Raw genomic sequence first — 18,025 nt, forward strand, 5'->3', positions numbered from 1 at the left:
ATCATATTTATAGCTGATATCAAAGACCAGAGATTTTCAAATAAATTTGTATTTTGCAATCGTTTCAGAGACCTGATGGGCCGCGAAGGGGCATAGTCAATTCTCCAAAAAATGAACGATATTATGTAATATCTCCTGAACAATTGCAGTATCTGATTGCATCTGGAGCCTTGCCAAAAGGATCTTTAGCAGACAATCTAAGTCAATATGTGAACACAGGACAGCCTATACCTTCGCATCTGTATGACGAATTGCAATCAGTTTTACCTAAAGGCACATTCCAAACTCAAAATGGTTCCAAATATGTTGGATCTTACTATGTTATATCGCCACAACAATTACAGAGCCTTGTTTCCTCTGGACTGTTGCCCAAAGGGCCATTGTTCGACAAGCTCAGTAAATATGTAAACTCAGGAGAGCCTATACCTACAGAAGTCTATCAGGAGCTTCAGTCTGCTCTTCCTCCGGGCACATTTCAACCCGCAAATGGTAAACCCACTATCCAAAACGCTGGAACTTCTTACAACATAAGCCCGGAACAACTCCAGAACCTTGTCTCTTCTGGGGTATTACCCAAAGGTCAATTGTTGGAAGAGCTCAGTAAATATGCGTACTCAGGGAAACCTATACCTTCAGAACTTTATGGTCAGCTTAAGCTACAGATATCCAAACCCTCACTATCTACAAATGATGGTCCATACGTTATTCTGACATATGAAATCCTTCAACATCTCATAACTAATGGGAAACTGAAGGACGTTCCGCTAACAAATAAGCTGATCAAATATGTGAACGCGGGAAAACCTATACCACCTGAACTTTATAAGGAACTAGAATCTTCTGTTCCTCCGGGAACATTCTCCTTTAATGAAGGAAGCAATACCATTCAGCTAGTAGAAAAAACATACCTCATTTCACTCGAAATGTTTCAGAATCTTATATCAAGCGGTGTACTGCCTCGAGGACCACTTGCCGATAAGATTAGTCAGTATGTAAACAATGGAAATCCCATACCACAAGAACTGTATAATCAACTGCAGCCTCTTCTCGTCAATAACAGACCGACAAATAATTTTAACAAACCAATGGAGATACCGACAAACACGATATCTCCAGATGCTTTACAGTTCCTTATATCAAGTGGAAAATTACCGAAAGGTCCGCTGTCAAATATAATAATCCAGTACCTAACTCAAGGGAAGCCAATACCTTTGGAACTGACTCAACTAATACAATCCATTTTCTCTCCAATAATACAAAGTCAAACACCAACCATGTCATTAATTCAGGAACTGGATGGATTTTTTGATCGAAGACAACCTGTGCCGTTGGAATTGAGTCAGAAAATTTATATATATATTTTACAATCTGTGATAACAGGGACTCCCAGTGGTTACCCAGTTCATGGAGAAAATATAAACTACTCAATCTCTTATGAAATTTTAGAAATGCTGATGAAACTTATAGCATCAGGCACATTTCCACAAGAAGATATAGGAAAACAACTTAGTGAAATTCTTCAATCCAAGCAACCTATACCTTTCAAGCTATTGCAAGAAATATACTACATTATCCTGAACATGATGAAATCATATAACCCTTCCACTACTGAACAACCAAGTGTTCCATATTATTTATCACCTGAAAATTTGAATTATCTAATTTCATCTGGTCTTTTACCAGACCCCGAGTTGGTAGATCAACTGCGGCCATACCTGTCGTCCCAGGAAAATATACCACTACAACTCGTACAGAAAATTTATTCATTATTATTTCCAGAAGGCATAAATCAGATAAACACTCCGGAAACATCGCAGCCTCAACTTTCTTCAAACAAACGTCCACCAACAGATGCCAGCTCAGGAAACTCACCAGAATGGTCCGCTCAACCAAAACCACAACCTATACCTTCGCCATTACCAAGTAAAACGTATCCAGATCAAAGCCAGACTAAACCAAATCAATTTCCTCTGGCACCGCTTCCAGGTGAACTGAAACCTGACACATATCCCGGTGTTCCTCTGCCAAGTGAACTGAAACCTAGCACATATCCTGGTGCTTCGATTCCAGGTGCACAACAACCTGGCGCGATCCCTGGCGCCCCCCTTCCAGGTGAACTAAAACCTGTTCCTTTTCCAAGTGAACTGAAACCTGGTACATATCCTGGTGTTCTTCAGCCAGGCGAAGTGGAACCTGACACATCTCCTGGTGTTTCGATTCCAGGTGGACAACAACCTGGTACATTCCCTGGCGTTCCAATCCCAGGAGAACTAAAACCTGGTACATATCCTGGTGTTCCTCAGCCAAGTGAACTGAAACCTGGTACATATCCTGGTGTTCCTCATCCAGGTGAACTGAAACCTGGTACATATCCTGCTGTTCCTCAGCCAGATGAACTGAAACCTGGTACATATCCTGGTGTTCCTTTACCAGGTGAACTGAAACCTGGTACATATCCTGGTGTTCCTCAACCAAGTGAACTGAAACCTGGCACATATCCTGGTGTTTCCATTCCAGGTATCCAACAACCTGGCACATATCCTGCTATACCTCAGTCAGGTGAGCTGAAACCTGGCACATATCCAGGTGTTTCTATTCCAGGTATTCAACAACCTGGCACATATCCTGCTCTTCCTCAGCCAGATGAACTGAAACCTGGTACATATCCTGGTGTTCCTTTACCAGGTGAACTGAGACCTGGTACATATCCTGGTGTTCCTCAGCCAGGTGAACTGAAACCTGACACATCTTCTGGTGTTCCTCAGCCAAGTGAACTGAAACCTGGTACATATCCTGGTGTTCTTCAGCCAGGCGAAGTGGAACCTGACACATCTCCTGGTGTTTCGATTCCAGGTGGACAACAACCTGGTACATATCCTGCTGTTCCTCAGCCAGATGAACTGAAACCTGGTACATATCCTGGTGTTCCTTTACCAGGTGAACTGAGACCTGGTACATATCCTGGTGTTCCTCAGCCAGGTGAACTGAAACCAGACACATCTTCTGGTGTTCCTCAGCCAAGTGAACTGAAACCTGGTACATATCCTGGTGTTCTTCAGCCAGGCGAAGTGGAACCTGACACATCTCCTGGTGTTTCGATTCCAGGTGGACAACAACCTGGTACATATCCTGCTGTTCCTCAGCCAGATGAACTGAAACCTGGTACATATCCTGGTGTTCCTTTACCAGGTGAACTGAGACCTGGTACATATCCTGGTGTTCCTCAGCCAGGTGAACTGAAACCAGACACATCTTCTGGTGTTCCTCAGCCAAGTGAACTGAAACCTGGTACATATCCTGGTGTTCTTCAGCCAGGCGAAGTGGAACCTGACACATCTCCTGGTGTTTCGATTCCAGGTGGACAACAACCTGGTACATATCCTGCTGTTCCTCAGCCAGATGAACTGAAACCTGGTACATATCCTGGTGGTCCTTTACCAGGTGAACTGAGACCTGGTACATATCCTGGTGTTCCTCAGCCAGGTGAACTGAAACCTGACACATCTTCTGGTGTTCCTCAACCAAGTGAACTGAAACCTGGAACATATCCTGGTGTTCTTCAGCCAGGCGAAGTGGAACCTGGCACATCTACTGGTGTCTTGATTCCAGGTGGACAACAACCTGGCATATTTCCTGGTGTTCCTCAACCAGGTGAGCTAAAACCCGGCACATCTCCTGGTGTTTCCATTCCAGGTATTCAACAACCTGGCACATATCCTGCCGTTCCTCAGCCAGATGAACTGAAACCTGGTACATATCCTGGTGTTCCTTTACCAGGTGAACTGAGACCTGGTACATATCCTGGTGTTCCTCAGCCAGGTGAACTGAAACCTGACACATCTTCTGGTGTTCCTCAGCCAAATGAACTGAAACCTGGTACATATCCTGGTGTTCTTCAGCCAGGCGAAGTGGAACCTGACACATCTCCTGGTGTTTCGATTCCAGGTGGACAACAACCTGGTACATTCCCTGGCGTTCCAATCCCAGGGGAACTAAAACCGGGTACATATCCTGTTGATGCTTTGCCAGGTGAACTGAAACCTGGTACATATCCTGGTGTTCCTCAGCCAAGTGAACTGAAACCTGGCACATCTCCTGGTGTTTCCATTCCTGGTATCCAACAACCTGGCACATATCCTGGTGTTTCCATTCCAGGTATCCAACAACCTGGCACATATCCTGCTATGCCTCAGCCAGGTGAGCTGAAACCTGGCACATCTCCTGGGGTTTCCATTCCATTTATTCATCAACCTGGTACATATCCTGCTGTTCCTCAGCCAGATGAACTGAAACCTGGTACATATCCTGGTGTTCCTTTACCAGGTGAACTGAGACCTGGTACATATCCTGGTGTTCCTCAGCCAGGTGAACTGAAACCTGACACATCTTCTGGTGTTCCTCAGCCAAGTGAACTGAAACCTGGTACATATCCTGGTGTTCTTCAGCCAGGCGAAGTGGAACCTGGCACATCTACTGGTGTCTTGATTCCAGGTGGACAACAACCTGGCATATTTCCTGGTGTTCCTCTTCCAGGTGAGCTAAAACCTGGCACATCTCCTGGTGTTTCGATTCCAAGTGGACAAAAACCTGGTACATTCCCTGGCGTTCCAATCCCAGGTGAACTGAAACCTGGTACATATCCTGGTGTTCCTTTACCAGGTGAACTGAGACCTGGTACATATCCTGGTGTTCCTCAACCAGGTGAACTGAAACCTGGTACATATCCTACTGTTCCTCAGCCAGGTGAACTGAGACCTGGTACATATCCTGGTGTTCCTCAGCCAGGTGAACTGAAACCTGGCACATCTCCTGGTGATTCCATTCCAGGTATTCAACAACCTGGTACATATCCTGGTGTTCCTCATCCAGGTGAACTGAAACCTGATACATATCCTGGTGTTGCTTTGCCAGGTGAACTGAGACCTGGTACATATCCTGGTGTTCCTTATCCGGGTATGCAACAACCTGGCACATATCCTGGTGTTCCACTGCCAGGTGAACTTAAACCTGGTACATATCCTGGTGTTCCTCATCCAGGTGAACTGAAACCTGGTACATATCCTGGTGTTCCTCAGCCAGGTGAACTGAAACCTGGTCAATTTCCTGGTGTTCCCATTCCAGGTGAACTGAAACCTGGCACATCTCCTAGTGTTTATGTGCCAGGCGAAATTAAACCTGGAGCATCTGTAGGTGTTCTTCGGCCAGGCGAACTAAAACCTAGCACAATTCCTGGTATTCTTCAACCAAGTGAACTAAAACCAAGTAAGTTTCCAACAAGTGGTTTCCCTCCATTCCCTGTAGAAACACCAAATTTTCCAATTGATTCTCTACTATACGAAATTAGAAAACCTGAAAATGCAGGAAAACCTATACCTATGAATCTGATCCAATTGAGTCAACCAACCTTATTACAAGCAATTTTAACAGGTAGTCCTGATGGTTATCCCATACAGGGAGGAGGAAATGATTATAAAATCTCACCAAATGTTTTGAATATACTTTTACCAATTCTATCTTCTAGCAATACTCAAGGAAATATATTAATTCCTCAACTGAATCAATTCCTAACATCAGGCCAGCCCATTCCTTATGATCTCATTAAAAACTTGTATAGAGTTCTGTTAGATGTCTTTAATTCCAATTCTCCCAACAAACAAGGAATTCCATTTTATTTAACCCCTTATTATTTTCTGGACCTTATTTCTAAAGGGAAACTGCCGAATAAATTTAAGAATGAACTTAAGCAATTCTCGCTTTCTGGAAAACCACTCCCGTTGAGTTTGATTCATGAACTTTTCTCTCATCTCTGGCCACAAAACATGAATTTCCAACCAAACAGGACCACCGCATTTGAAAATATGTCAAAGGAACCCTTATCATTCCCAATTCCCATTCCCAATTTTGACATAAGTTCTATGATGTTCGAGATTTCAAAACTACAAAATTCAGGTCAACCATTGCCTATTGAGTTGGTTGAAAAGATATTCCCATTTGCCTTAGAAGGGATTATAACAGGAAATCCAGGAGGTTTCCCAATCCAAGCAGGAGACACGAACTATGCCATATCACCAGACATATTGAAGTTACTAATCTCGCTCGTACCCAAGAATGTTCCAGACTCTAGTTTAATTCCAGAGTTAAACGAATTGCTATCCTCAAGAAGACCCATTCCTTTCCACCTTATTAATAAGTTGTTCAAATTTGTTATAGACTATATAAAACAAAATTCACCAAATCAACAAAGTATACTGTCCTACCTCTCTCCTCAATATTTCTTGAATCTAGTTTCCAAAGGATTCTTGCCGAATACGTTTACTGATAAACTTAAAACTTACGTAAATTCTCCCAACCTTATGTCTCTGAACTTTATTCAGCAAATGTTCTCAATTCTCTGGCCACAGAATATGAAATTTAATGTAAGATTTCCTTCATTTCCTGTTTCAGTTCCAGATTTTCCCATAAATTCATTGATTTTCGAACTTAGGAATTTTGAAAATGCTAGGCAACCTGTGCCTGTTGATCTAGTGAAGAAGATCTTCCCCATATTGCTAGAGGCGTTTGTATCTGGAAGTCCCAGCGGTGTCCCTATTAACGGAGCAGGCACCAAATATGCAATTTCCCCAGATATACTGAATCTACTGACCTCATTTATATCATCTAGCAAGTATCCCGATAAAACAGTAGTTTTAGAACTTAATCAATTACTATCTTCGGGACAACCTATTCCGTACCATATCATTAAGAAATTGTACCCAATCGTTCTAGATATAGTTAATTCTAATCTACCGAACTACCAAGGAATAGCATTCTATCTGACTCCTGAATATTTTCTAGATCTGATTTCCAAAGGTTTCTTGCCGAATACATTTTCCGATAAACTTCGTCCATACGTAACTAATAAGAAACCTTTACCATTGGAACTTATTCAAGAAATGTGTACTTTAATTTGGCCCCACAACATGAAATTTGAATTTATTTCCACGCCATTCCCAATTTCATTTACTCAAATTTCAATGAAATCTCTAGCTTCTGAACTAGAACAGTTAGAAAAATCCAAACTGCCAGTACCTACTGAACTTGTGAAAAAGATTCTTCCCCTTCTATTTAAAGAATTTATAACAGGAAGTTCTGTTGGGGTCATTATCCTAGCTGGTGATAGCAAATATATAATGCATTCAGATGCTTTAATTCTATTCATACGATTTGTATCAACCAGGTTATCTTCTCATATGGCGTTAATGCAGCCAGTGGGAGAATATATATCTTCGCGAAAACCAATTCCCTACCACTTTGTTAAGAAATATTACTCAATCCTTGTTGACTTTATTAACTCCAATTCACCTAATAATGAAGGAATTCCATTCTACCTGACTCCTCAATATTTTCTAGATTTGATTTCAAAAGGTTTGCTTCCGAAATCGTTTGCTGATAAACTAAATCCTTATGTAATTTCAAGACAGCCCATTCCTTTGGAATTTATTCAAGAAATATATGCATTCATTTGGCCCCAAAACATGAATTTCAATTTGAATTACCCACGTTACCCAATTCTGTTACCAAATGCTCCAATAAGCTCTCTACTTTCAGAAGTTTCACGTGTTCAAGACCCTTCGGGTACTGTGCCAATGGATGTAATAAAAAAGGTTTACCCAGTTCTCTTGGATGCTTTCATAACAGGAAATCCAAGTGGCTATCCTATTCAAGGTGGAAGCAATTATTTCATATCACCAGAAATTATGAATCTGCTCATCTTATTTGTAAGAAATAACCCGTCATTCAATCCCTCAGTACATTCACAACTGACTTCAGGTCAACCTATCCCATACCAGCTTATGCAAAACATTTATCAATTACTGTTGGAGAGAATTAATTCTAATCTCCCTAATTACCAAGGGCTTCCAAACTATGTGACTGCGGAATATTTTCTCAATCTCATTGCAAAAGGCTTCTTACCAATGTCATATTCCGATAAACTTAACAGTTATGCGGTGTCTAGGAAACCACCACCACTAGAACTTGTTCAAGAACTTTATAGATTCTTATGGTCTCACCACATGAAGTTCCCTGCTTCAACGCCTTTGTCGGTTGCAAATCATACAAGCGTTGAGTTGACTGGGAACTTAAACAGGCCGCCGCAAGCAGAAAAACCGCAAACAGAAAAAACACAAGTTAACAAGCCTGCACCTCCTAGAAAACCATTTCAGCTAGGACTACCTGGATTTGGTCTAGTCAAAGGTTCTGTTAAATTGCCAGGCGTATCTTTCAATCTATTTTAAGCTCGGCTTGACTTTCACGAAACCTAGGCGACATTCATGATAGATGAGTTGACAATTACGAAACTGTGTTATCTCACTGGAGTATTGTCACGTATTCACTCAGCAAACTTGTATTCTACTCATTAAACCAGCTTTATGATAATGTGTTAATGAAGTACTGCAATAGGTAATAACAAGTAATTTCACTTTGTTACCGAAGGATGACTGAGAATATACTACTATTATCTTGTATTATATAAGTTTAAAAACACAGTTTGGAGTATTATATAAAAATTATGTAATAGAATTTTGTATAACATCGCCATAATTTTTTTTTAAGAAAATAATATGCATATTGAAATTTGTTGAGAATTATTGTTTTCCGTACATTGTATGTGTATGTGTAATGAGTAAAATAGCAATAAATACGAGTCCAATACATTTCAGTTTATAATTATTTTCATTTATTGTAAAATTATGTACGTAAATTTAAATTCAACAAGAACGACAGTATTACCTTAGAACAAAGAACCGGCCTAATATATTTCTTCTGCAAAAACGGTAAAAAAAAAGGTACTTTAAAACAACGTAGCGTTTCTGAATTTTGTGTAAATCGCGACAAACGCGGACGAATCAATATACTCTATCCCAGGAATCTGTGGAGCAAGGCCATGCATAAAGTCGGAGATGGGGAGAAAGCATGTGGGCGGAGCGAAGAAGTACACGTTGCTGCAAAGGCTGGTAACTGCAGTTGCTCTTCCCCTCCACGCAATTCCGTTCCCTCGTACGCGTTCATTAGTCGCGCTCTTTGGAGTCGCTACTTGGGCAGAAATTTGCTATCGTTCGCTTGCTCCAGAGATTCCCGGGACAGAGTGGAGGTAGTTGATGAAATGAACGATGCTTCTTTAACTGTTTTTTTTTAAGTTCACTTTATGCACTTAATTCACTAATCGGGAATGAACCTACAGTTTCAAGTTGGATCTGAACAACTTTGTGCCTTCACATGGTGGAACCCCTTGATTACAAGGCGACGACGTCACCAACTACGCCAAGGAGGAAGCCCAAGTGAACGATGGTACAATACTAACACCTTCATACACGACTCACTCTAGGTTCGAACCTTGGATCTCTGATTACGCAGTGCGTTATGCTTACCAGCTCGCCATTTAGCTCACGTTCTCTTCTAGTAGGGAAAGCACAATCACGATTTAAAAAAATACCTTTACAGTAATTGCACGTAGCGGTCTATTGAAACAGACCCATCACAATATTTGTGATACGTAATGCTTGTATTCACTAACAAACAGCACTCAGGTTTTTCAAAACAGTTTTTTATAATGACATCGTATTTAATATAGTTAATGTACTAGAAGAAGTAAAATATCAAAATATATATTATGATCCAAATATACAGGGTGTCTCAAAATTAATAGCGCAAACTGGTGAAAGTACACGATAATAGAAGCAAAAAGTCTCAGTAAACATGGGTCTGCAAACGAGCCGTTTTCCTTATAATCGCGAATGTGTGATTTCAAGCCGCCACTGAATTCATTATTTGTAAACGTCATCCTAGTTGGTAAAATGCTAATAATGTGTACGAATGTGTGTGTACAAGCCGTCACTGACTTCAGTGTTTGTAATAGTCGTCCTAGTTGGTAAAATTCAATAATACGGAAATGTTCTGTTTTGTAAACAAAGAGAAAACCTCGGACCGCGCAAGGAGTAAAGGACTCGGTGTTTACAAAATGCAATCAATGACGGCTTGTACCCACACATTCGCACACATTATTAGGATTTTACCAACTAGGACGACGTTTACAAACAATAAATTCAGTGGCGGCTTGTAATCACACATTTGCGACTATCTCGAAAACGGCTCGTTTGCAGACCTATGTTTATTGAGATTTGTTGCTTCTTTATGGTGTACTTTCACCTGTGTCAGTTGCGCTATTACTTATGAGACTAAAACCATCGAGAAAGTAAGAAATGTGTTAATCTGTAACAACTAAAACATCATGTTACAAACATTTCCGTCCCAATTTTTAACGAATTGCTCAAATCAGACAAACCAACAGAAGCATATCTCAAATATAGCTTAATACTTAATACAACCCTGTTACTTTTCTACACCGTACATGTTTTTATGAATATAGTATGTAAATATATGTATGTAGTTTAAATGCATGAAACGCCAGCATTCCACTGATTTGATCCGAAAAAGGTAATAGAGAAATACACGTAATTACTTAATTATCTTGGCCTTACTAATTATAATTTAATGTAGTTTTTTAAAATATTTTCACGCTATTCTACACGGAAAAATACAAACTTTAGCTTTGTTTATATTGCAGTTATCATACTAGAAGAAATTTTGACAATGAAGAATCAAATTTAATGACAATATGAAACAGATCGTGTACAGATGTGTTGTTTACAGTCGCAAAAGTACGACAAGATCTTATGACGTTTAAAAAGACAAGTGTTCGGTTCGCATATCTGTACGTTAGTGTCTGTAAAACAATAAAATTTGCATTTATGTTACAGCCAATTTAGTTTGTCACTAGTACTTAGATTGTTACTGTCAAGCTAATTGCTATAGCGGTCAACTAATTTACTGCGCAGAATGTCAAATATCTCAAATTATGGGGAGTATTCCTTTTGTTCGTTAGAGTAAGATCAAAGTTATGTACTCCTTCTTCGGTGATAATTGTGCACAACAATACATCGCACAATAAAAAAAACTTGGTGTTTATAGGAGATGTCCCTCGGTATGTCTTCCAAGTACTGTTCATGAAATCCAATGGCGAGAAGAACAAAGAGAAGATTTGATTGATGTAGTACTAACTGGATCATCACATACAGAGAGCATTGGGCATTTGGACTATATATAGCATGGCGTAAAATGCCGCATCGGTTACTTTGTCCTAGAATGGATCGTTCTTCGCAGGCCAGTATAATGGCTTCGAAGACAATTTTACTGCTAATATGTATTGCTTCTTTATGTGTAAGTAATAGTCTATATTTATTAGTTTGAGTCAATTTATAATATTACTAGATGATTGCCCGTCGTTTCCCGGATATTTATTTATCCCAATCTTCTATTAGACAGGAAAATAATGAACTTTGACAATAGTGCAAAATGCATTGGGAGTGTCCCTATTCATCTCAGCGGCCCCGAAAACTATGAATTCCACACTAATATCGGTCGTTTTACATGTCACCCCTTCCCACCCTTAGGGGTGCCATGGGTGTCTTGGAGTTGAATGGCATTCGTAGTGTCACTATCCATCTTAGCGGATGGTGCTCTAAATCTTTTTACTCAAGCTACATCCCGAAAACTATGGATTCCACTCAAATAATCCACACTAATATCTGTCGATTTCGATTATTTTTACATGTCACTCCTTTCCACCAGGGTTGGCATTTTGCCCGTTTTTTTTTTTCGAAAAAAACCAACCCTGGTGGGTTTTTCGACGTTTTTTTCAGATAAAACCCAATTAAACCTGGGCAAAACTGGGTTTTACTGGGTTTTTTTCAGGTTATGTTTAAAGATATATATTTTAATTACTATAAAATACATTTTCCCCTGGTAGTAGTGTACCGTAACATTCCATTTGTATTGCATTATACACCGTCCCTACTATCTCTTGAGCAAGTGAATGAAAACAAGTCTCTGCGAAGTAGTGATGCGAGACGGCTACACCAATGAACATGTGAAAGGGAACTGGATTGCGTGGAGGGGGAAGCAACTGCAGTTACCAGCCTTCACAGCAGCGTATACTGCTTTGCTCTACCCACTCAATTTCCTCCTTGTGTTGACATTTTCCGTTCCAAAATATTGTCCAACATTTTGATTCTACTCTTCCTTGAGAGTGTAATAGGTATCCGTTTTCAGGGTTACATTCCCTGAGGAGTCACATACTCTGGTGTATCCAACAATCAGGCTACCGGAGAGGGGAGAGGTAGAAAATATGTTATAACTAGGGCTGAGCCGATAACGATGCCAATGTATCCGTTAGAATTCATCTGCCGATACTTTTCGGCTTCTTGGTCTTTCACGGGGCCCGCAAAAGTGCATTCGCAGAGCCTAATTATCCTGGAAATTATGCAAAATTCAAACTTTCTATTTATTTTGCACGAAAAACTATATTTTGTGATTACACAATATCTAATTTAATATTCTGATGTAATTCTTGAATATCCCAAATCAAATCTATTTGTAAATTGATGCATATAATTGGAAAGAATATTTATTTTGTCAGAATTTTGAACAAATTTTAATTTTTGCAATATTTAAGTATCAATATCGATGGGAATCGGCAAGAGTATCGACATCAGTATCGGCTCAGCCCTAATTATAACCAGTGCTATTTTCTTTCCTGTAGTCAAGAACGGTACTCCATACTGGCACCTTTTAGGTGAGGACTAATAACATTTATTTTAACAAGTGAAATACCTATGATGGCAGAGGACCCGGGTACAATTTCTGGCCTGAGCATGGGTATTTTTTGTGTGTCCCTTCATCAGTTTCATCATATATCACTCATTCTCATCTTCGCGATTAGTCAAATGTGGCACAAAAGAGAACTAAAATAAACCAAATCATACAAGATAAATGCATTTGTGTGTGCGTGTGTACTTGGATGCATCATCGTTTATGAACCAACACAATTTTAAGTAGTTGTTATGGTGAACAGAGTAACATAACAAATCAACTTGAATAGTGTCGTAAGCATTCTTCCCAGAAAAATGGCAATAATTATAACTTTTTTTAAAGTGAGACTTTTAATTTTATCAATCAGGTTTCTTAATTTCTTCCTCCTGCAACGATATTCAAATTTAAGCATGTTAGAGTATATGCTTTTCAAGATGCAGCACATTTTTAATAAATACCATTAGTGAATATTCCATTCTAAACTTCAGTTTATGAAACAAGTTATTTTGTAAATGCAGTGTTTTGCCTGTGTTGGAATGAATAGTGGTGCAGCTTCAAACACATTTTTTATCTCATTTATGTGCCATAGACCATTAAAAAATCCAAAAATACAGTGCCTTCCTCTGTCGAGTCTTCCGTGAAGCGGCGACTAACATGGCGGGTGGTGGAAGGGTGTCTGCGGCATTTAGACCCACAGCTGTACGCTGACCTTTGGCAAGGAACGTGTCAGTGTTTCAGTATCCAGATGGCTGGTGACCAGTTTGCACGTGTTTTTTGAAGTGTGAAGGTGTTAACAAGTGTTTTAGATTGTTTTGTTTTAGTTTATGTATTAGTGGTGTTTTCTGCTGTCCAAATAATGATACGTACAATTTAAAACGACGCATTTTTATGTACGACTCTTATGCCATTATGAATCCTTGTGAGGAAGTCAGAAGGCGTTTGGCAGCAGAATCCCCAGATGTTCCTGTTCCACACAGAGATAATGTTCGAGAACTTAAGAGCAAATTTAGGGAAACAGGGTTTGTTCTTGATAAGAAGCGGCGAAGGATGAAACAGTGTGTGCTTACGGGGGAGAAACTAGAGGACGCTGAAGCACGATCGGTACACACTTTTCAAAAATCCCACCGGTCCCTTACACAAGAAACAGACATTTTCATAACATCTGCATGGCGAGCTACCAAACTTTTAAACCTGAAACCATACATTACAAGAATTGAAAGAAAATATCTGGAGAGTAATTGAAGCAATTTCGGAAGAGGAACTGATACTTGATAGTAAAAATTTCCTTAAAATATGCCGTAAATTTTTGGAAGCTGGATGGCATAATTTCCAACACTTCTTGTAACAAGGTACATGCTCATTTTAATTTTAACTGTCTATGTAATTGTACGAGTGCACGAGCTTATTTCATTACATAGCTACTGACTCCAGTTACGCGGATGTTGCATCCATTTTGCCGTCAGACACACTCTCGCTGCCCGATGTAACGACCGCCACTCTGTGGAAGACTCAACTGTGAAACGCACTGTACTATGCAACACAATGTTTTTAATCTGCTTCAATACAGTTATTTCACAGTTTATCACAGTTGTGTTTCCCCATTATTTTCTGGATGTTTCAAGCATCCGTGTATTAACATGCCAAATTACAATTTTCCCACATTTAATTGTCTGGCTGATTTCGTCCAAATTGGAATACCTTATACATCCTGCAAAATATCTTGCTGCTATGAAAATGGCAATTACCATAGTCAAAACATCAGTGACCATCAATTTCGTCCCCAACGTTCCCCAAACATGCACTATATTTAAAAACATTTATTGTCTAAAATTCTTAAAAGAGTCTTTTCTTGATCTCCAGAAATGTAGTTTAGGCATTTGAAAGTCGCCAGAATTTGGAATCTACCCCAGCATATGAAAAATCCATTTTTCATTTACAATCTTCAAATTCTTTGAACAAATGCAAGTGAAAAAAAGTCGTTCCCAAGGTGTATTTAGTTGTGATTCATTTCAGCTAATAATCTCTAAATTTGCTGCAGTTATCATTATCACAAAATTGGTAACTTATCTCCACCCTTTCTAAAGCACACACTATACTACAGAGTTTATATTAAAAGCTTAAAACTCAAGTGATGCCGTAGCATTGCTGAGACTTGTTTCCTTAATCTACGAAAATGTAACCTATCAGTAAAATATCAGCATAATTTAAAGTTCTTGAAAGACATGTTAAACCGTATGTCGTCTACTATCTTTAAACATGATGATCAATTTTTAGCAAATAGAATTTGAGACTAATCCTTCAAGTTATTTTGCAACTATAAAAATTGCAACTCAAAAGCTTACCATTTATGGTGGTTATCATAAATACAACGCTTGTGATTTTACCACAACTTTTCTCCTACGCTATGAAATATTATTTTAAAAGTTGCAAAATTGCAAACCAATGAAATCTCTAAAATGACTCGGTTTAATTCCTTATACTCTGAAAATGTATTCTACACATTTTTGACCAAAAAGGTGTAGAGCATAGCATAGAAAATCAGTTTTTCATCCACCATCTTGAAAAACATTATCCAATTTTAGTCACAAGTTTTCTAGTTGCAGAAATAATTTTACCTAAATGATTATAAATTTACTGCAGTTATCATGGCCACTAAACAGATGACATCCTTCTGCCCATCCACCCTAACTTATGCTCCTCCTAAATCATGCACCATATTTTGATAATGTTATTGTCAAATTATAGTGCAAGTATATAATGCCTGTAAGTTTCATGCACAAAGCTCAAAACTATAGCCTATTCAAAGGTTTGAAAATGTCAAAAATGATGTATTTACATGAGTACCCTATAGCCTACACTCTTAAAAGAAGTAAGAAAAAAACTGAAATTGTGGTAGATCATGAAGGTGCAAGACTTGCATGGGTAACAAGCTCCTAACCAGACATAAATAACATTCATCTTCCATAGGCAAGCACCCCACTATGATGAGAAATGAGAAATATCATTTAAAGACTGTTCCGATTTAATTATGCCACAATTAACAACATTTCAATAAAATGTACTCAATTCTCCCTTGTAATGCTTAACCATGCAAAAACTTTATTGCATCAATTGATCATCACAGTTGATATTATGATGTGTCACTATTAACAAAGTGACTGATAACCAAAAAGCTAAAACATTTTAAAAATAAGCTTTGTTCAACTATGTTGATCAATCAATGTAAACGCTTTATCTAAAAATTTTATTTACTTTTCTTTTTTGTTCCTTGGATATGTATTATTTTTATTTCTGTTAAAAGTCAATTTTTATCATGATTTGAGGAAAGTAGCCTGAAAAAAACACTATGACTTGTACTACATTAATTATTTTTAGCATTATAAGCTCTCCTTTACAAATTTTCCAAAAAAAATTGACAATTGTAGAACCTCGCAAGTATTTAAAGCAATAATTTACAACCTTTTCTGAAAAAAATCCACTTCTTGATTGGTGTGTTTGGTGGGTTTTTTTTCAAGGTTTTTCATGGGGAAAACTGGGCTGCGCACACCCGGGCCAACCCTGCTTTCAACCCACAACCCTAGGGGTGCCATGGGTGTCTTGGAGTTGAATGGCATTGGGAGTGTCACTATTCATCTTAGCGACCCCGAAAACTATATATTCCTCATTAATATCGGTCGATTTTGATTAATTATACATGTCACCCCCTTCCCACCCCACCTCTAGGGGTGCCAGGGGTGTCTTATCCCCACAGTATTTCTTTCCAGATTGCAAGTGATATGTGTACCAAGTTTGGTTGAAATTGCTTCAGGCGTTCGAGAGTTATGCCGGAACAAACATACACACACACACACACACACACACACACACACACACACACACACACATACATACATACATTTTTAAACATGAAAAAATATTAAGCTTTTTTTATATATATGGGGCATTCCATTGTCACGGATGGGATACATTTTTGCAATTAAAGTCACTATTCTACTGATCAGTGGTGGCGATTGAGTCCCAAAACTGGGGGGGGGGCAAAGATAGTATATTTCCCTTTGTAGATGGGATTTAGTATAGTGCGGGGCCAAAACTGGCGAAAACTGGGGAGACAACTGCCCCCCTCGCTCCCCCTAATCGCCGCCCCAGCTATTGATAGTGAAGCAACTTTTTTTCTTACAGTTTCTGTGCAATGAATTATGAAACTTAACACTGCTGATTATACATAACTACTCTTAAAATACTTTCCCAGATTTGTAGCTAAAAGTGAACAATTCTGTGTCACGGGTGAGATAGACGAAACTTTCTTTTCATTTAAAAAATATATTAATTTTAATTTCTGTGAATTGTCAAGTGATGAAAAATAAATTATTTAAGACAAGAGTTTAATGTAATTGACCTTTGAATATTTTAGTTGACTTGAAGGAGATATGTAACAGTTAGAGGAGAAATTAATTGTCTTTTTGTGTCACAGGTGGGGCACAATAGAATACACAAGTAAATCAAACAGCTAAAATAAAAAATAGTATGTAAAATACCTTCTGCTTTCTAAGTCAATTATGTATAATACCTAACATACCCCACGCCTCCTCCACGTAACATACCCTACGGTATGTGGGATCGAACTGCGTTGATGTAGTTCACTGATCATGCATCCTCGTTTATGGAGCAACTCGCTACTCATGGTAAGCTTAATGGTAAGGTGCGAGAGGTACAAATTACACACATAACACAGCACTTGAGTTTCAAACCCCTAACGACTAGATCCTATGGATAGTACTTCTGCCTCTCTCCCTGACTGCTCGTAACTGACTGACCAATGACCTCTCTGCCCCCAGACATTTATTCCGATCGAATTTACTGACAATGTCGAATCAGTTACCTGTAGTCTCTTCCTTGATTGCAATTGTTTATACCTGATTACAACAACGGCGATCAAGGAAGTTCGGCAATGTCTGACAAGGCATTCCTCAGATGTTTCTAGATATTTCCTGTCTGGAAAAGTGATGACTAAATGTATGGGATTTTGAGTTCTTTGTACTTAAACATTTCCAATGATTTCATAGATTGTTGCGAATGCTTGATTTTTTTCCCAAAAGACAAATTTATATTGTTCAATGACAAGATAGGATAAAGATACAGCATTGCATTTAATTTAAAAAATTGAGTTTCAGGGGCACTTTTACACCATATTCATTTCTCTCAAGCATATGTGTGTGTATATTTCGATCCCGGCTACCGAAGTTCCCGAGTTCGAATTATGACCTGGGAATAGGTGTTCTAGGTTATTTTGAGTCGGATCATTTTCCTTCGCTTTTGGCTAATTGTGAAGATGATG

The 18,025-nt window shown here is 38.9% G+C and overlaps 2 protein-coding genes across 17 annotated transcripts in view; both read left to right on the plus strand.

The window, feature by feature from the left end:
* Positions 1-8,696, plus strand: part of LOC145986635 (uncharacterized) — a 42,642-nt gene extending 33,946 nt beyond the window's left edge. The window contains exons 3-4 of one of the 3 annotated variants that reach the window (XM_083120885.1): positions 69-3,957; positions 4,252-8,696. In XM_083120885.1, coding sequence (XP_082977011.1) covers positions 69-3,957; positions 4,252-8,276 — 7,914 coding nt within the window. In that variant the 3' untranslated portion in view covers positions 8,277-8,696. Of the gene's footprint in view, positions 1-68 lie in introns of all 3 variants that reach the window. The other 2 variants (XM_083120884.1, XM_083120883.1) reach the window with 2 other exon arrangements.
* A 2,419-nt stretch (positions 8,697-11,115) lies between these two features.
* The window catches only part of LOC145986636 (uncharacterized), a 250,937-nt gene continuing 244,027 nt past the window's right edge, over positions 11,116-18,025 (plus strand). For all 14 annotated transcript variants that reach the window (XM_083120899.1, XM_083120894.1, XM_083120895.1 and 11 more), the window contains exon 1: positions 11,116-11,259. In XM_083120899.1, coding sequence (XP_082977025.1) covers positions 11,158-11,259 — 102 coding nt within the window. In that variant the 5' untranslated portion in view covers positions 11,116-11,157. The remainder of the gene's footprint in view (positions 11,260-18,025) is intronic.

The sequence above is a fragment of the Lepisma saccharinum genome, chromosome 4 (genome assembly GCF_977018435.1).
Source record: "Lepisma saccharinum chromosome 4, izLepSacc3.1, whole genome shotgun sequence".
Lineage (NCBI taxonomy): Eukaryota > Metazoa > Arthropoda > Insecta > Zygentoma > Lepismatidae > Lepisma > Lepisma saccharinum.